General features: G+C 33.1%; 1 protein-coding gene across 1 annotated transcript; it reads right to left on the bottom strand.

Moving 5' to 3' along the window:
- On the bottom strand, positions 7,741 to 17,984 carry LOC109718728 (DNA damage-inducible protein 1). The gene is made up of 16 exons (XM_020245118.1): positions 17,799 to 17,984; positions 16,839 to 16,871; positions 16,619 to 16,734; positions 14,418 to 14,526; positions 13,513 to 13,629; positions 13,236 to 13,301; positions 11,876 to 11,938; positions 11,756 to 11,800; positions 11,113 to 11,174; positions 10,762 to 10,855; positions 10,551 to 10,643; positions 10,237 to 10,306; positions 9,961 to 10,040; positions 9,339 to 9,384; positions 9,145 to 9,170; positions 7,741 to 8,003 (listed from the first exon to the last, which is right to left on the bottom strand). Exons 1-16 carry the CDS (start codon positions 17,862 to 17,864, stop codon positions 7,878 to 7,880), a joined length of 1,212 nt encoding a protein of 403 aa, XP_020100707.1. The 5' UTR covers positions 17,865 to 17,984; the 3' UTR covers positions 7,741 to 7,877.

Genomic DNA, 21,142 nt, shown 5'->3' with positions numbered 1-21,142 from the left:
CCGATCATCGATTTAGAAGCTCTATCATCAAAAGTAAGTTGGTAGTAAATCGAGTCGTTTACTACCAATAGTATTCTAGTAAAAATCTCTCTCTCTCTCTCTCTCTCTCTCTCTCTCTCTCTCTCTCTCTATATATATATATATAGTAGGTCTTGTGTGCTATTAGGAGCATGGAGGCCTCCGTGCTCCTAAGCCATTTTCGATGATGGAGCTTCCGAATCGACGATCGGCTCCGTTAGACTTAATCTAGCATATTTGAAGTATCTAGAAAATAAATTTTGCGGCTTTTCGATATCATTACCTAGCAATCGAAAGGGTTCAAAATCAACAATTTTTAATGATTGATGTATATCGTTTGCAAGTTTAACGGTGTAGAAGTATTCAATCAGATGAAATTTTGATAGAAAATTTTTTGTACTATTTACTACAAGATCAATATCTCTAATTGAAAATTTTAGTGCTATATCATCACTTTTTGTGAAATTTTTATTTTAAGCTGTTGATTTTGAACCCTTTCGATCGCTACGTAAATGATATCAAAAAACCGCAAAATTTATTTTCTAGATACTTCAAATACGCTAGATCAAGTCTAATAAAGCCGATCGTCGATTCGGAAGATTCATCATCAGAAACAACTTAGGAGCATGGAAGCCTCCATGCTCCTAATAGCACACAAGACCTACATATATATACATATATATATACGCATATACAAATATATTTATACACATACATATATACATATACATATATACATATACACATACATATATACATATACATATACATATACAGATATACATATACGTATACATATACATATACATACAAATATATATATATATATATATATATATATATATATATATATATATATATATACAGAATCCGGCTTGTGCTTTTAGAAGAACGGTACCCTCCGTGCTATCAAGTTGTTTCCGATGCTCGGACTTCCGAATCGGCGATCGTCTCCATTAGACTTAATATAGAGTATTTGAAGTACCTAAGAAAATAAATTTCATAATTTTTCAAAAACATTTGCTTAGTGATCGAAAGGGCTCAAAATCAACAGCTGAAAATAAAAATCTCACAAAAACTGATGATGTAACACTAAAATTTTAGACCAAAGATATTGATCTCGTTTTATATAGTATAAAGAATTTTTTATCAAAATTTTACGGGATTTTAATATTTCTACACCATTAAACTTGCAAACCGCTCACCACAATTATTAAAATTGTTGATTTTGGGCCTCTTCAAACACTAGGTAATTGATATCAAAAAATAGCAAAAATTATTTTCTAGGTACTTAAATACCCTAGATCAAGTCTAACAGGGCCGATCGTTGATTCAGAAGTCCCAACATCGAAAACAACTTGATAGCACGAAAGCCACTGTACTTCTAAAAGCACACAAGCCTCTCTCTCTCTNTGTATATATATATATATATATATATATATATATATATATATATATATATATATATATATATATATATATATATATATATATATATATATATATGTACATACATACATTATGTATGTATGTACATATATATATATGTATATATATGTACATACATACATATATGTATATATATATATATATGTATGTACATATATGTATATATATGTTTATTAATAGTGAGATAAATATGTGTTTTATTTTTAACTATCACAATGCCTCGTCAAGAACGACCACTATTGGAACCGTCAGGTAAATGATCACATTGGCGATTATCGACGCGAGCGACCCCTGCATCCGCCGAGATGCCGGATTAGCCGGGCCAAGTGAGGTGCCAGATCAGGCGGGATCTAGAGAGATCGAGAGCTGTGGGAGCAATTGGCAGGTTTGACTGAGACGACTCGGCAACAGGGAGAGCTTATGTGACATATGTGCGCGATGCGGGCACAGCAAGCGAGTGCTGCACAGTGACCCCCAGAGCAGCTGCTACCTCCACCGACTGCCCAGACTACCACACAGGCGGCCCCCGGGATCTGCTCTAGCCAGGGCAGCTCTACTTCGTACTCCCCCTCGCCCTCCGCGACCACGCACTCTCCGACCTCGACATGGCCGCCCTTGCCGTCAAGGCCAGCGCCGCCCTCGACACCACCGCCGCCTCCTCAAATAAGAAGATAGGACGGAGAGTGATGTCGGTCGAAGATGCTCTACAACATCCTTGTAACGATTACGGTTATAATGATGATGAATATTGCTTCTATAGTCCTACTGCGGTATCTGCCTCAAATTCTGCGTTTAACAATTATATGATCAGATGATGGCCTCAAAAACGAAAAGCTCTGGCACTCCGAGTGCAACATCTCGGCGTTTTAGGAGGATGTTGAGCACCATTCTGGAGGATGCAGAGTGAAAAAGAAAAAAAAAAAAAGAGAATTTTGCTTAATTTAGCTCGGATTGCATTTGATTTTATTTTTATTTTCACTGTTTCATTTAGATTATTTTTTATTCCAAATTTCTTGAATGTATATAAAAAGCAGCAAATTTTTGTTTATTGATGGCAATTAACCGAGAGCACTTGAAAAGTGATTGTATATATAATTATTTGTGGAAGTTTTTAAATTAGTGCCTGCGAATCAATTCCCTAACTTATATTCAATTCTAATCGCCTTCCTAACTTGTATACAAGTGTAAGATCAAATGACTTGGAACTTGAATGAATCTGCAGAGTGGAACGTTTGTCCCACACCGGAAAGAGAACTACTGCACATTGAAAGGCATCTAGGAATTAAAAGAAGGACAACTCAAAATGTAGACTTCACACCTTTCTCGGCCTTTTGGCTAAGATCAAGTGTAGTATCTGTTCTCGTCAGTTTAATATCTGATACGCGGGCCATGTGCTCGCCTCGATATTAAATTCATTTTTCTGTGGGGGAGGGCCTGCCCCACAGCAGCTTGCTGCTGGGGCCCTCACGCGTCACCCAGGCGTTGCACTACCGCGCGGGCCTGGCGCATCCCTACCAATACAAAGTCTCCAAAATTGTTTAGAAAAACCTAGTTAGATCTACTAAACCCGTGCATGTTTGGGAAATTCTGAGAATAGGTTTCTCTGACAAGATTTCTAACATAAGCAGCAGCAGCAGCAGCTGCAGGAGAAATCAAGTTTTCGATCATTAGGTGAACATAGTAAGTTTCATAGCGGAATCCAGACTACATGCATGTACGATTACACACGGTCAGGTCAAGCACGTCTAATTTTATCCATAAGAGAAACTAACAGTCGGAAATGTTTGATCACTCCAGGAAAAGAGGATTTATTATTTAGTTGACAGCATTGCTAGTTTTCTTTTTCACTTAGCAAATTCACTGCAATTCTCTTTTGTTGGTCGAAATGAAGCTCTCCGGAGTAGGTAGATTTGTACAAGATTTCTCTCTACGCGAAGAGCATAGAGAAAATTTCATTGGCACCTGACACACGGCTAGCAGCTAGGAAAGCACTCATTTTCGCGACGATTTCATTGTCTCGCGATCTTGAAGAGGAACGAACACCTACACTAGTTTCTATTATATCCTGCCAAAAGAGGATTGATTTAGTTCCACAAAGGAGGACTTTGTTAGAATGGTTAATCTTTCCTTGTTCTGCCACAGCTGGCACCAGAGAACTAAGTTAAACTTTATAATAAGCGTCCATCTGAATGTCTTACCATCACACTGCTGCTCTCATGCAACGCCGATCCCTGAAATTGCATTGGGATCTAAAACCACGGTGAATAATATAGCTTCAAAGAACAGGCGAGAAGTAGGTCTCGCATTTGACAAACTGAGAATCAAGGAAACAAATCATGACCAAAAAATATATCACTAATGACAAAATATATCCCGACACTCACTCGGCGCAAACGCAGAAGAAGAACATGATGAAGTCCAAGATAAGCATAACCTAGTGAGAGAATGAAGGCAATAGCAATACGAAATCTGACGAAGCATCTCTTCAGGGCATGCGCAAATTCTGAATAAAAAAAGAAGAAGAAGAAGAAGAAGAAAGAATCATAGAAAGCAGGAACAGAGAAGAAATTAATGAGCTTTCGGTCCACTACCAAATACAAATGGTTCTTCTCTTCAGTTCCCATCAACTGGTAAAATAGAATAGGTCTATGCTGCTCATTCTTTTCCTTTGAATTGTATTTCATATCCAAGTAATCTAGCATAAGAATTAATTTTCTTATTACGGAAGCCCAAACCAAAAGTAATTAAAACCTACTCTCTTTTTCTTCTTTTTTTTTTTTTTGAAATCTGATTCTTATTTTAGATTCAAAATTTTAAATTCTATATTTAAATTTTTAGACCTTGCATTTTAATTTTTATATTTGAAATTTCAAAATTTTAACTTCAAAATAATAAAATTTCAAATTAAAATTTAAGATAAAATTTATATTTAAAAATTTTAGAATCAAATTTAAAATCTAATATTTAAAATTTAAAATATAAGTTGTAACTTTCTAATTACATATTTCAAATTTTTAAAATTCAAAATTAAATTTTAAATTTTCAAATAATTTTCAAATATTCAAATTTTAAATTTTAAATTTCAAATTTAGATTTTAAATTTTAAATTGAAAATTTGAATTTAAGAGTCCATGTAAAGGGATGGAATTAGATGAAAATAAGAATAATTTCCTGCTAATTTTAATTCTTCAAATTTATTTTCAATTTAGATTTTTTGAGTTTCAATAGGTACAATTTGAAATTCAAATATGAATACAAATTAAAAAATCAAATTTCAAGTTCAAATGATTAATTTAGATTTGATCTCACATTGTGGATTTAAGTTTTGACTCATTTTACTTATTCCAGGTTTAGTGTTAATTCCTATTTTAAACTTTTCAATTCAAATATCAACTCAAATTTAAAATTTGACTTCTTAAATTAATTTCATATGAGTTTAAACTTCGGAATTCAATAGTGGTTCACTTACATTTTAAATTTGAATTAGAAATTGAATATTAAATTCAAGTTCAAATTTTGAATCTTAAATTTAACTTCTCAATTTAAATATTAAACCTAAAATTTTAGATTTCAAAATTCAAAATAATAAATTTCAAAGATAAAATTTATATTTAAAAATTTTAGAATCAAATTTAAAAATCTAATATTTAAAATTTAAAATATAAGTTGTAACTTTCTAATTACATATTTCAAATTTTTAAAATTCAAAATTAAATTTTAAATTTTCAAATAATTTTCAAATATTCAAATTTTAAATTTTAAATTTCAAATTTAGATTTTAAATTTTAAATTGAAAATTTGAATTTAAGAGTCCATGTAAAGGGATGGAATTAGATGAAAATAAGAATAATTTCCTGCTAATTTTAATTCTTCAAATTTATTTTCAATTTAGATTTTTTGAGTTTCAATAGGTACAATTTGAAATTCAAATATGAATACAAATTAAAAAATCAAATTTCAAGTTCAAATGATTAATTTAGATTTGATCTCACATTGTGGATTTAAGTTTTGACTCATTTTACTTATTCCAGGTTTAGTGTTAATTCCTATTTTAAACTTTTCAATTCAAATATCAACTCAAATTTAAAATTTGACTTCTTAAATTAATTTCATATGAGTTTAAACTTCGGAATTCAATAGTGGTTCACTTACATTTTAAATTTGAATTAGAAATTGAATATTAAATTCAAGTTCAAATTTTGAATCTTAAATTTAACTTCTCAATTTAAATATTAAACCTAAAATTTTAGATTTCAAAATTCAAAATAATAAATTTCAAAGATAAAATTTATATTTAAAAATTTTAGAATCAAATTTAAAAATCTAATATTTAAAATTTAAAATATAAGTTGTAACTTTCTGATTACATATTTCAAATTTTTAAGATTCAAAATTAAATTTTAAATTTTCAAATAATTCTCAAATATTCAAATATTAAATTTTAAATTTCAAATTTTGAGTTTTTCACCAAATAATTTTTAATTAAGGACAAATAACTACTAATAAAGCTTTGATTTTTGCAGGCCTCAATCAAAAAAAGAAGTGAAGTGAAGTGAATCCCTTTAAAACTTTATATAAATAAGGATTCTAATCAAAATCTAAATATATTTAACGTGCGAAAAATTACAACTTTGGACAGTAATTTCTTACACGGGCTCTTTAGATAGTTTAAATCACATTTTAATTTTAAATTATTGATCAGTAAAAAATTGGACACGGCGACACGTGGCAGCGTTCGGTGAAGGGAGAGAAGCACGGCAAACAGAGGCAGAGGAATATATTCTCAATTCTGAAGCATTTGAGTTAATTTTCTTTTTAAAATTTTAAAATTTAAAAATTTTGAAAATTATTTGAAAGTTATTTGAAAATTGAACTACTAATTTATGTATAACAAACAACCAAAGCCATTTAAAGCTATAACTTAACAGTTGAAATCTAAATTTTCTTTTTTAGGAATAACTTTTGAGAGCCTCTTTCTTTTTTACTCGCATCAATTTTACAAGCAACCAAATGTCTTAAATGAAGATGAGATAAAACTTTACCGTTTCTATATGTTCTAGCTTTACTTACATATTTGTGGCCCTAGGAAAATCAATATATATATAGAGTCTGGCTACTATACTTTTATGAGTATAAAATCTCTTATACTCATAAGTTTTTGACCGTTAGATCTACCCTTTAATTATTTTCACCCATTAGATTATATTATTCAACTAACCACTCACTCAACCCTAGGGGCCCCACTATCAACCTAACCGTAACCACTCTCATCCTAACAGCACATTTTTTCATTCGGACAGCCGAAAACTTATGAATACAAAAAATATTGTACTTATATATATATATATATATATATATAGAGAGAGAGAGAGAGAGAGAGAGAGAGAGAGAGTTTGACTGGGCTACTATCTGTAGTAAACTGCTCGGTTTACTACCGATTTGTTTTTGATGATAGAGCTTCCAAATCGACGATCGGCACCGTTGAACATGATCTAGACCATTTAAATTATCTAGAAATCAAATTTCATTATTTTTTGGCATCACTAACTGTACGATCAATGGGTCACAAAATCTATAATTTTAATGGCCGATACGATGCGTTTGCTTGTTTAACGGTATAGAAGAGTTCAAATTAACCAAATTTTTGTTAAAAAATTCTTTAAACTATTTAAAATAGATCTCATTTCCAGCCATTCATTTTTCTGTTCACTTGATAGACAAGACAACAATATCGAAAATGTCTGAAATTTGATTTACAGATAGTTTAAATAGTTTAGATCATATTTAACGATGTCGATCATCAATTTGAAAGCTTTATCATCGAAAACAAATCGGTAGTAAACCGAGCCGTTTACTACCGATAGTATTCTAGCAAAACACTCTCTCTCTCTCTCTCTCTCTCTAGAGAGAGAGAGAAAGAGAGAGAGAGAGACCAAGACCAGCTATGGTGCTTGTAAAAGCACCAAGCACTTGGTACTTGTAAGTTTTTTATCGTTAGATTTACTCCACGGATCATTTTCAACTATTAGATTATACTATTCAACCAACCACCACTCAACCCTAGTAGTCCCACATCATCCTAACCGCATATCTCTTAATCCAATGGCTAAAAATCTACAAGCACCAATGTCTTTGTACTTTAAAAGCATAGGAGATCAATTTTATATATATATATATATATATATATATATATAGTGACGAATGTGTATAAGTCTCACTCATTCCAAAATATGAATGAGCACCCTTAGTTCAACTGAAGCGGAAACACACCCAATAATGAAAACACCATTTAGTACAATAAATAAATAAGTATATTTGTTGTTCCAATGGTCGCGCGGTTTTTAAATTACTTAATAAATTTTGAGCTCTTGAATTGTGTGAAAAGAAAAAAGAGAACAAACATGTAAGCTTCACCCAAATAAGAACCCGGCAGCTTGATCCTCGTTGCCATTAAACAGTTTAAGGGCCTGAATCACGGAGTTCCGATCGAAGCCGAGCTCCACGAGCTTCTGAACTTTGGCCTCGAAATCCGCTCCCTGCTAAGAACGAACACCAATTCCAGAAGAAATGTAAAGCTTCTAGGAGTTTCGAACATCGAAATTGGTATAAAGAAGTGACTCCGCACGGACGAATCGAATGAAACATCAGTTTTTGTCGGAGGCACACGCGCAGAGGAAATCACTGTAAATGGACCGCTTGGAGATCAAAACTAGTTTCGAAAACTGAATAAGTTTGAATTTGAATTTGTAGCAGAAGTTTTGCAGAAAACGGGGCGAAATGAAATGAATGGAGTAAAAGGCATTTGGATATCGCTTCATTCATTTATGACTAAAGCGTTCCAATATCCATGAAGAGAAGACTCCAATGTGGAACTGCTGATAAAAGACTACAGAAGATCTCTACGCGCGACAAAGTCCCCGACAAATAGACTTATATCTTGGCAGCGGCTATAATAATTCAAATGCAAGAAGAGACAAGTTTCGTGGAGCATCTAAATGAGTTTAGCACGCTATTGAGTAGGGGTGAGCATTGGCCGGTTCGGTTCGGTTTTTGCGGTTTTTTAAAAGACCGAACAGAATTCGCGGCATGAATCAAATTCGCTCGGTTCGAATTGGTTCGATTTTAACAAAAGAAATATTTTTATTTAGTTTAATATTTTTGAACTACTAAAAATAAAGATGTAATCGTAATGAATTTTATGTTAAAAATCATTTTTTATCTCAGATAATAGTAATTAATATCTCTAATTATTTGATTATTAGTTAAAATTAACACAATTTTTTTAAAAAAACTAAGATTTATATATATTGAATTACAACAATCTCGGTTTATTCATTTTTTCTGGTCTTTAACATTTAGAACAGTCATGAACTGAATTTATGTGTAAAACCGAATTGAACCGACTGATTTCGGTTGGTTCAGTTTGGTAATTTGGTTTGAACCGAATAATGTTCACCCCTACTATATTGAGGGGCAATGTCGCGCTAAATTTCCTTTTTCTTTGTCACTCTGATTGCCGAAGTACATATTGACCGCCTCACTATACAGCACGGAGACGTACGATGTATTTGGATGGAATACAACTTAATTAAGGTGCTACTACCTCAAAATAGAAAAAGAAAAAACAAAAGAGAAAAAAAGAAACAGAAGCCACTGATTTTAGTGATGCAATATTACCTGTGTGGGATCACTTGACGAAGTTCCTGAGTTAAAAAATAAAAATAAAAAATAAAAAAAATAAAAATTGTCAAGTGTAAAATATTGAACTTTTTAATGCATTAAAGAATACACTACTTTTTGAGGAAATAATGCAGGGGAACTATTAGCCTTTTACTAATATATATCAGTGAAGCTGGGGATCTGAAACTAACCAGAGGTATTTGTCCCTGGAGTCTTTCCTTGTGCTCCGGATGTGCCCTAAAGAGTTGAAAGGGAAAAAAAAAAAAAAAAAGTCAATAAATAAATAAATAAATATCAAACAGTACTCTGAAATTTATATTACAAGACAAAGCTATACGACACGACAGGAAAGTATGAACAATCGTGAGTGACGGTAAGCAATAAGTTTCATCATGCGCGCATATCTATTTTTTACGCTTGCTGATTGGAAACTTTCGTTCTCTACATCAAAAGATTCAGGCTTGAGCTACTGCAATAGCCTAGGAACGGTTGGTCCAACTTTGAGTGACTAACTATTCTCCGATAGGCAGTTTGATCATAATAAGAAAAGAGCAGGTTACGCAGAATGTAATTTGAGCTATGCCCCGTATAGGCCAAATTTAAATTGAGGGAGATTAATTTTTAATGCAAGGAGCCATAGATTAGCAAAGAGTTGACTAAAACGAGTACAGTGCATGTGAAAGATATTCGAGAAAAGAAGCACGACGATAACAAACACAAACACACATTCAGATATGAACATACCATAGCGTACACATATATGAATTATGAAGAAGGGAAATATGGAAAAGAATGTTGCCAGGTGGTACTCACCGAAGATGGTCCTTGGCCCAGTAGAGAAGCTTGTTTGGAGAGTCGCTCTTCATCGCGTACATGTGAAGGAATGTCCTTTTCTGAAAGTAAAACGACTTCAATGGACTCCTTCAAACAAAACATGAAGGGGTTTTTTTTTTTTTCTTTGCATGAAAATTAAGTTAAAAGATAATCTAGAAGCTAAATATTACATGTTGCCAAACCTAAACAATTTGTTTACTAGTTTGTCTAATAGAAAATCAAAATCATACAAAAACGAAAAAAAAGAGGGTGAACCTTGCAAAAATGGCACTGACGCCTCTCCGCCGCCAACTCTCAAGACATTCTCCTTTAGATCAATTATACACTGCATAAATTGATCAGGAATTAACACAAGAACAATATGGGAATTTTTTTTTTTTTTTTTTTTTTTTGAGAGATAGGTAGCACGCTACCCGCTTCGTTTATTTTATTTAGAAATAAACTTAGCTGAAAATGTGAATCAACTAGGATTCGAACTTGGGTCTCGGGTACCAACCACCAAGCCCTTTGCCACTTGCTCTAGGGAAATTGAAAAGAAGTTTTGATGAGAATGTATACTTCGTAATCACCTGATGCTTGCGAAGCATATCAAGCCCAAAAAGGAATTCCATATTGGGTGCATCCAATACAGTGAAAGAGCAAGGGTAAAACGAGTGACCAATCTGTCGCAAAACACAGCAGTTAATAAATGAAGAGAAAAGACTAAGATCACCAATAATAACACAAAAATAATACAAAATACTGTTCTAAGTTGGCAAGTAAACGGAAACAAGAAACAACCTTAATTGGTGCTACATGAATCCGCCCTATTATCTCCGATTGACCGACACCAACAGCAACACCCTTGTACCGCTGATCTAGGAGTCTCAACAACCTGCATTATTATAGAATGCTCTTCTAATTTCGTGAAAATACGTACTCTCAAAAACTCATTCAAAAATCACTAAAGCATCCAGAAGAATAAACTAATACTTCTGTTAAATTTTGCGCACGTAGTTATGAACTACTCTTTTAATATAGGAGAACATTCAGTATTCACAAATTTTATAACCTGCGAAGTATGTTATCGATGGACAAAATCCTAGACAAGAGATGTCACAATTAACAAGCAAGATGACAAAATGATCATACCCACAGCGTTCAGCACAGCTTTTTGATATAATTGTAGATTGCGCACCACTGTCAACAAAAGCCTGGAATAAATAAAAACGACACTTTAGGACAATTTCAATGAAATTACAGGACGCTGACAAATAAAGTATAGCCTTTCACCACCAAGAAAAAAAAACAAACTTAATAAAAAGGATCAGCAGCCTCAGAAGATCAGAGTTTAACGGAAATGAACATGTTGTACCATTTTGTAGGGATGTGGACTTAGTTAATCCCTTCTGTCAAGATGGCGGATTCTAAAAAAAATCTGACAGAAATAATTAGCTTTCAAGGATCCTTGATTCACTTAAAACTGAGGTTTACAGTCTCTCTTTAATATCATCTACAAAGGATTACTTTACCAAAAAGATTATCACAGAACTCGAATATTTATGGTAAATAAAAGGAAAAGGCTAACATAATATTTATGCCACAGTAACAAACGCAGAATTAGATTTGTCAGTCACAATAGGTACTCCTAATGAATCATGAACTACAATTTGACAAGCACATGTTACTATAATACAGGAAAGAAAAGAAAAGTTCTTCAATCGAAACTATAGGGTAGAAATCTCATTCTTTATGTATCAAATGGAGGGGGAAAAAATGGCATTCTTCTTAATACCTTTAGAGGTACTCCATTGACTTCCATATCGACATATAACATAACCTGTAGAATAGGAGAGATAATGATGAAGACAGAAAATTTATGTATAAACAGAGATACATCAAGAAAATGGCGTACCACTCGAGCAAATGCTTCAGGATTGTATTCTAATGCAGCCTCCCAGTTCTCATCAATACCTTTCTGCAATATGTAACAGAAAGTACTAATCTTATCATGAAAAAGTAAATTACCACCACAAGCAATTATCCCCAAAAAAAAGAAAAAGCGAAAGCCAAGAAGAAAAAGCGAAAGCCAACAGCATGCGCTGAATAACCATGATGGAAGAAGACCTTAAACTATTCAAGATAAATGACTTCAATCAATTTCGTTCCTATTAAATCAGATAGACCAGCGCGTATTCATGGCTCATGTATTGGCAGCAGCCGCAGCACATATAAGTTCTTTCACCCTGAATTTAGTTCTGGCTTCTAGAAGAGCTTCTCTACTCCAAAAAGTAGCAGCTCGCCTTCGGCAAAGAGAAAGGTTGGAGCATGCTATGGGATGAAGTCGAAACAATCTTTTTGAACTCCAAAAGAGAGTCCAATTTGAAGCTTCTTCTTATAATACAGCAAACAGTTGTTGGAGAGCATATCAATTGAAAAACTGCTATGTGCTTTGCAAACTGGTTTGCTCAGTAATTCCACAAAAGCTCTAGCCAGGACAAGCCCTTAAGCTCAAATAAAGATTTGGATGAACTTGCCAAATTATGCAAGGTGTCAGAAATGTATCTTTCGCAGAAATGGTGCCTTAGAGATGAAGCACATCTCCTTTTAGAGCCATTACAATTATTCATTCTTTACACTTCGCCCATTGATGAATACTCTATGGTTGCATGAACTAAACTACAAAGCACAAGTTAGATAACATCAGCAACAAGTAAAACAGGTTTCATGACAATTCTCATCCCTAGATTTTATCAATAGTCAATAGTAGAGTGTATTTTAGAGTGATATTAATAAAAGAAACAAATCAATAAATAGCAATAAAAATAAAAATAAAAATAAGAAGACATATGAAGATAATTTATCAGCAATTGATAGCACTTTAACTCTTTTAAGTGTATAATTGTAGACAGAGAAAGAGAACAGCTCATGAGCCGACAAGGCACTGTCGAGAAATCGACAAAAGCAATATAATATCTCTAAGTGTTTAACTTCATAATTTGACCAGTGATGTTTCCATGGTTTTGAGAATCAATTCAGGCGAAAAGGTGTATTTAGAATTAACAACCAAGGGAATATTTACGATAATGTTAGTTGCATATAAAATAAGAGAAGCAAACGATGGCAAATGTCCTGCTTCTTTATTTTTTCTAATCAAGCGAACCAAAGGAAGTATTTCATGATTAACACAAACTCACTAACTCTAACACTTCTACTATAATTGGAGTCAAAAAACCAAAATTGTCCAAATATTGTGAAACCAATGGAGGGCAAACCTGTCGAATAGCCGCTTCAATTTTTTTCTGGGACTCAACATCAAAAGGATCTGCATACATTAAAGCCTAGGAAAAAAAGAATGACACAGTTTGAGATAAATGTGCAACCCATTTCTGTAAGATATGCAGAATTGCAGACAAATAAAGAAAATATGAACTAAATTATTTCCAAGAACATAACGTCAAATAGTTAACTATGCTGCAAAAACAAGAAACAAGAAGAAAGATAGTTAAGAAGCTCTCAATTTGTACATGTAATATGAAACAAACTCCTTACAATCTCTTCCTCTTGTTTACGTCGTAGTTCCAGTCTTTGTTGATGACGCTCGCGCAAGATGTTTTGCAAATCATCAAGGTTGTCACCAACTACAGCTTGGGATAGTGCTGGATCATTCTACAAATTGAAAATTTTTATCTAATATCAAAAGATATATATCTAAGGAAACACATTGTTAATCAACAATTCAACAAGTTAGAGAATTAAAGACAGAATAATAGCAAGAATTTGGTTATAAGCAAATATTAAAATAAAAAAAGGTAGCGATGTAGAAATTGATAGAATACACATCTGGCTACAGATAACTTAAAATCCACCCATCAAGATGACTCTAAGTTGACATCAGCTTTAATACCAAAGTTCTTTCTCCCCACTTCAGGCAGACACACATAATATGATTGACTTTTTTTTTCCCCATAAGAGTGCTAATCTGAAAGATCAATTAGAATAAGCATGAGAAACCTGTCATGCTAGATTATGGGAAGAAAATTGCTGAATTAGGAATACAAAGTTGTGCTTGGGGCCATCTAGCATGACTGACCATTCAAATCGTCATAACCAAATATGCCCAGGTCAGAAGAAAGACTTTGATCAAGTATTCCAAGCTCAGAAATAAAACCATATTTTGTCGTCATCCATAAGGATATGTAAACAATAACATCTAAGGTTACAGGACTTGAGAGCACGTCCGCCAAGACAGAATTTATTCGGTACTGCATAACAAGTTATGATAACATCATTAATTGCAAGAAACAAAGATAAATCAAATTAAAAATTGTGTCAATGCACTTATTGTAACTCTCAACATAAAGCAAATTAGGCTAACTGAAAAGACTGATCAAGATAGTCATAATGACGAAGAGATATATCATAGTCTTATCGATTGAGACATATAAAAGGTCAACCTGGAGAAGTTGTGCCATCAACTGAGAATCACGCCGAATTTGCTGCTGAAAGGCTCTAGGGTTAACCGCTGAACCATCAGGATTTAATCTCAAATCATTAGAAGCTGCCCTGAAATAGTTCAGCCAAATAACAACTAATTTAATCCATAGTAAAAATAATTACAGCTTCAGGACTCCAGACACATTACAAGATGTAAATTGATAAAAGAATAGAATCTCAAGTGTTGAAGGCTGCAAAGTCGAACAACTACAAATAACAAAGGCAACATTCATAAATAGATGACTCAAGAAGTTGTTCCAAACTAAGGATGTTCATATAAATTTAATGCAAGATATATTATGTGTTTAGCTACTTATCATCAAATAATGGCGAATGTAGTGACAACTACAAACTCTACCCGATTCTATTACAATTGTCTGAAAAAGAATAAAAAAAATAAACTTCTACCGAAGGAGCATGATCCCAATGAAGTACTAGACATGTTCAACTCGGTTATAGAGTAAATTCAAGCCACATGTGGGCACATTATTTTTGGCTCAAAAATCAAACTGAAGCCTCACCATTTGCAGTAGTAGTGGAGCGAATAACGGTTTCCACTTCACAGGTAACCTTAAAATTGAAATTTTCCCAACTAATACTAATAGTAGAATTTCATTTTGATAGTGGCAATCCCCAGTTCATGAATTCATTGTGACAATAACATTCATCAAAATGTAGTTCTCCTATTTACAAATGTATCATTAATAGCTTTATAGCAGGTTGAACTTAAAGAACACATGGCGCCTTTTCCCTTGCCTTGTAATAGCTTAGCCATATGATTGACATTATTACTTTCTAGGCATAGGATGCAGAGGCACAAAAACAGTGTGCAATCTCAGAGAAAGGGAGCAAATTACAGATATGCCGATCTACTACTCATAGTGCCAAGTTCCAAAAGAGAACTAATGGTAAGTCGATATTTGCCAAGGGGAGTAGAACAGAATAAAAAGTAATATTCCAGGAGTTCAATTCAGTCTACACTTAGGGCATGTTTGGTCGATGAAAAGTAAAGGATTAAAAGTGGGACTTTTAACAACTGAATTTGTTCTGATTGTTTGGTTAAGAAAAGTTGATCATATCTCACTTTTCCCTAAAAAAGTGAGATCTCATTTTATAATAGGATTCTCTTCAACCTACTTTCCGTCTAAGAAGATAAAAGTTAAGTTCATGAAAAGCGGAGTAACGAGTTACCACGACTTCCTTTATTTCCCTCCCCCGCTTTATTTCCCTCGCCCACGCGATTATTTCGATGCTCCTTCCCTCACATTACATTTTTATTACCTTTGCCCGGCGGCATCAACTTTCTTCCTCTACCCTACAGCATCAACTTTCTTCCGCCTCCCCATCTTATCCAGGTTCTCTCTCAGTCTACCCCAACACCCCACCACATACCCACACATAACACACTGTTTTCAGAAAAGAATCTAATATAGACAATATGTGTCATCAGCATACAAAGCCTTATTGTTATTATCCAATAATTTGTAGGCAACCAAACATAAGAAGTTAGAAAAGTTCGAAATTCTGACATTTTGTTAACCACTTATTAGACAAACCAAAAAAGTGACGCTCACTTTCTAAATAACTACATTTGAAAAGTCTCACTTTTTTCTATTTTCTTAAAACCAAACATGCCCTGCCCGTAACTCTAACATAGGAGAAGAGTGGAGTTGTGTCTGTTCAATTTGATAAAAATCTTTCCAAATTTCTTGTTGTTTTAATTCAAGAATCATACCCAATTATCTCTCAGGCAGGAGCCGCAGGACACAAAAGCGAGGTGACAAAATAGATTTGGTGTAGCAATCCATATCACAACACAATAATTCAAATTCAGATTTGAGTTCTACGATCTGCGAGAAATTTAAATCAATTCTTCCCGTACACAGAAACAACAAAATATGATCCATCACCCTACTAAAATCAATGATCAAGTTCACTACCTTAAAAGATCCAATATTTGGACAAAAAGATGAATTCATTAGAAGCACTGATGAATCATAATTCATCAACTCTGAAATCACGAACATGCACAACAGATGTAAAGTGATATAAATTATATGTGTTCGAATTCATGAAATACACTTCAAGACAAAGATGAAAAGGAATTAACATATTGCACAAATAATAGAAGCTAAAAGAACTGAGGAAAAGTGCCACATACACACTAGCCATCATCACCATATCCCCATCTCTAACTTGAAGCGAACTCAACCGCTCTGAGTTCCTCATCTCCTTTCCATTGAAGAGCAATTGCTGCTGCTGCAGTGATATGCTCGTCTACAAAGAAACTCAAAACAGTCCAATCCCATATCAACACTAATCCAAAAATTCATTTTTTTTAAGAAAAAAAGAAGCCCAGATCCAATCTCAACGAAGCTCACCTCAACCTCAAGCAGTGCTTTCACATTCTCAACCTGCAAATAAAATCAACCAACCGATACAAAAATCACAACTTCTTTCAACAAAGCTCTGAAATTTACAAGAACAGATTCTCCCGAAAAATTGGTTAAATTACAAAAACCACTTCTGCACTTTTACTCCTATTTCAATCACCCTCTTACATTTTTAATTGCTTCAATATTAAGCGAGCATTTTACTCGTGTCACAAGTAGATTCAGGTTTTTCGAGTAACTATTAAATTCAGATGCAAAGCTTTTTCGAGAACAAGTTCGCATGTAATGTGGTTTCTATAAGTGAGCACATATCTATAAATTGCAACTAAAAATGCTAAATTTAACACCCCAAAAACAAAAATCTCCATCTTTGGACAATTCATTAAGACAATTCATTAAATTTATGTGACGATTATATCTTTCGCATCTGAATTCAAAAACCATCTCAAATTTCAATTGAGCCCAGTACAAATTAACCCCAAACCAGTTCAAAAATCATAAATTTTTACATCCAACATCTAAATTTCACAAGAAAGATCCGACCTTTGCATTCAGCTCTAAGTTCGCATGTAATGTGGTTTCAATTCCTGAGCATACATATAAGTTGCAACTAGAAAAGCTAAATAAAACAAAATTCTCCTTTGAGCAATTCATTCAATTTACGTAATTATATTTTTCGCTTTTGAATTAAAAACCAGCCGAAAATAGTGGTCCTAATTCAGCCCGGTACAATGCAAAAGGTTCAAATCAACCCCAAACCGATTCAAAAATCACAAATTTTACATCTAACCACTAAAATTCACAAGAAAGATCCGACCTTTGCATTCAATTCGAAGCGAGTAACACACAAAAGATGAATCTAAGCTAAGAAAAACTCCAAGAAAACCCCAAAACACCCAATAAAGCGGGGGAAAAAAAAACTAGGGTTTCTGGGGGTGGATCGCGTACGGTCTCATCGGGATCGACGTCGAGAGTGATGAACTGCTCGTCCGTGGTCATCACCGTGATCTTCATGGCGATCGATTGGTGGAATTTTTAGGTTAAATTTTTATTAGGGTTTGGAATCGGAATTGTAGAGGTGGGAAAACAATGGGGGAATCTTGCAGAGGTCTCTGAAGAGAGAGTGTACTCTCACGTTTATATATTTATATATATATATATATATATATATATATATATATATATATTTATGTATAAAACGTGCAAATTAATTCAATTGCTTGAGAAAGCGGATAGGAATCTTATTGACCCTAATCTAAGTAATTATCCACTCTACTTACTGTACGGAAAATTTATCAATTTTAATAGAGTGAGGAAAAGTAAAAAAATATGGTAGGTAAAAATATGCACAAAGACCACTCACCTATAAAAATTTTGGAAGCAACATAAAATTGGTAAAAATAATTTTGGTATAAGATCATCCTATCCGTACGTAGTGGGTGTTTGGCCTACATTTTGAGCAGCAATTTTCGGACAAAAACTGATTTTATCTTCAATAGAGCGTTTAGCAATCTCATTTTCGAAATATGGTTCTGAATTTTGAAATCAATTTTTTTAATTTTCGAGATCCAAAATCAAACGCAGTTAAAACCTACTTCTTAAAATCTGACTCTGATTTTAAACTCTTATTCTAAATTTAATTTTAAATATTAATTTTAAATTTCATGTTTAAATATTTAGTTTTTAAATTTTTAATTTTTAAATTTCAAAAATTTTGAAAGATAACAGAATCTTAAAGCTTCACGAGCTCATAATGGGATGGCATAACATTGGGGAGCATCCCACCATTTTTCTTTTTTCTTTTTTTTTTTTTTTGGTGAAATAGCCTCTCAACTTTACTTTTTTGAATATATATTTACATTTATATTAATATATATTATTTATATGTTAAAAGTACAAATTAATCCAAATTGCTTGAGGAAGTGGGCAGGATAAGAGACCCCCTTGACCAAAATAGCTAAATATGTACGGAGACATTCATCTTTATTTATTTTTTTGGATTAATTGCATATAGGTCCCTACAAATATAGTAAATTACAAATATTTATCTACAAACTTTAATTTTTATATATTATTCCTGTAAGTTCTAATATTTTCAAGTATCTTCCTGCTGTTATGATCCATTAGAAAATTTTAGTTAACCATAGATTAAATACTTAACTCTGATTAATTAATGAGGTAATTTGTCATTTTTACTCTTCTTATATTATACTTTCTTCTCTCAATCAAAACCCTAGCAATGAAAATTCTTCTTCTTTCTCTTCCTCTCTCTACTTCATGGTAATTTCGAACTTATAACTAGAATTTCTCAATCTCCATTCATCCAAGATGCGTGGTGCTTTGCCCATATCAAATGCGTGTTGCTTTCCCCATTTAATTTTCTCTATAATCTTTTTCTCAAAAAAAGATTTAGAAAAAAAAGAGTGAGAAAAAAGTTGCAATAATAGTGAAATGGGTTGGATTTTAAAAAGAAAGAAGATGAGGAAGAAGATGACCATTGAAAATTTTTTGAGGGGACATTTCTGTACGATTATAGCTATTGTGGCTTTTGAAGGAATAAATTTATGATGGCAAAATTAATATTTCACTTATCTGCTATTAAAATATAAACAGTTCTCTAACGATAACAAACCATAGTGTCATATTTAAAAATATTAAAACTTTTGTAGAAACAACGTATAAAAGTTGAACTTTATAAGACATTATTTACAATTCACTATAATTGTAGGGACCTATATCCAATTAACCCTATTTTCTTTATTGAAACTCCTTTAATATTGGAATAATATCTAATACAGCCTTCAAAATTTTTAAAATATCTAATATGCCCCTCATTGACCAAAATTCCCCAATTAATTTTCAAAAGTTACTTCAAATGCCCCAAAATCCTAGGTTTACTAATAGTATATTGGGTTTAGAAGGGTATTTTGATAATAGAAGAGTAAATTTAAAAACGAGTCGGTAAGCAATAGCCGTTTTCTTATTAATTAATTAAGCTAAAATTTTTGTTAAATTTTATGGCTCAATTAACTATTCGTAGTTAACTAATCCAATTTTATTCTCCAGAAAGTATTTTAAACTACTAAATTTTGACGGAATTGTTGATTAATTTGGTAAAATTTTCAAGTATATTTGGCTAAAGTCACTTGATTCCAACAAATTGAAAGTTGATTGGGTCCTAGTTAGAAAGTAAAATAATCGAGGTGCCTATTTCAAAATGGACTATACTTGAGGGGGTCTCCATCCATTTTTACCTTTTCATTTACTAAAATACTGCATTTACACTCCATATAGTTGGGCCCTTGCCTTGTCAATATTTTTTTTTTTTTTAGCGTTAATTTCATACAGATCAGGTCCCCGCAAATTTAGTGAATTACAGATATATTCTTGCAAAGTTCAACTTTCATAAGTTATCCCTGCAAAAGTTTTAATGTATTCAGATATGTCCCTCTGTTTAGCATCCATTAGAGAATTGTTTATTTTTTAATAGTAAGTTTGTGAAATGATATTTTTATCCTCACAAATATGCCCCTCCAAAAACCCTCTCAATTTTTGCTATTTTCCTCTTTCTCTTCCTTCTTGGGCTGAGGGAGGAGCGGGCGGCGGCGGCGGCGGCGGCAGTGGTGACGACGTTGCAGAGCTTGTCGGAGTTGCGGCCAACGAGGACGAGGCTGAGGCCCACAGCGGCGAGGTGGAAGGCAAAGATGCGGCTGATTCGGAAGCGCTTGTGACAACGGCCCACGCGAGCACGACGATTGGATCATCGATGACGACGACGATGAAAAAGAAGGAGGAGGAGAAAAAGGGGAGGATACGAAGAAGAAGAGGAAGAAGAAGAAGCAGAAGAGGAAAAGGAAGAGGAAGAAGAAGAAGATGAAGAGGAAGAGAAAGGGGAAGAAGAAGAAGGGCAAAATTATCAATTCACCTTATTAATTAATCATAATTAAGTATTTTAACTGTGGTTAACTAAATTTCTCTAACGGATACTAACGGCGAGACATAACTGAATACATTAAAACTTTTGCAGGGATAACTTATAAAAGTTGAACTTTGTAGGAATATATCTACAATTCATCATGTTTGCGGGAACCTATATGAAATTAACCCTTTTTTTTAATACTAAAGGCACATAGAATTTTTAAATCCTATAATGTGGGGTGTAAATCATGCAGAATTTTAAAAAATTTTTAAATCTTTGGATGGAAAGTGTAAATCATAAAACCTCTTTGGGGTGTACAAATAGTATTTTCCATTTATTTATATTGAAAGTGCAAATTTGTCCTAGTTACCAA

This window comes from Ananas comosus, linkage group 12, assembly GCF_001540865.1.
Source record: "Ananas comosus cultivar F153 linkage group 12, ASM154086v1, whole genome shotgun sequence".
Lineage (NCBI taxonomy): Eukaryota > Viridiplantae > Streptophyta > Magnoliopsida > Poales > Bromeliaceae > Ananas > Ananas comosus.
Note: the sequence above shows the minus strand (reverse complement) of the source record. Positions and strands in the feature narration are given on the sequence as shown.

Excerpts from the sequence above, each read along its gene's own strand:
- LOC109718728 (XM_020245118.1), bottom strand. The coding sequence starts at position 17,864 with ATGAAGATCACGGTGATGACCACGGACGAGCAGTTCATCACTCTCGAC. Across the intron at positions 13,630-14,417 it reads TGATGGCACAACTTCTCCAG|AATGATCCAGCACTATCCCA; the intron begins GTTGACCTTTTA and ends TTCAATTTGTAG. Across the intron at positions 11,175-11,755 it reads TCAATGGAGTACCTCTAAAG|GCTTTTGTTGACAGTGGTGC; the intron begins GTATTAAGAAGA and ends TATTTATTCCAG.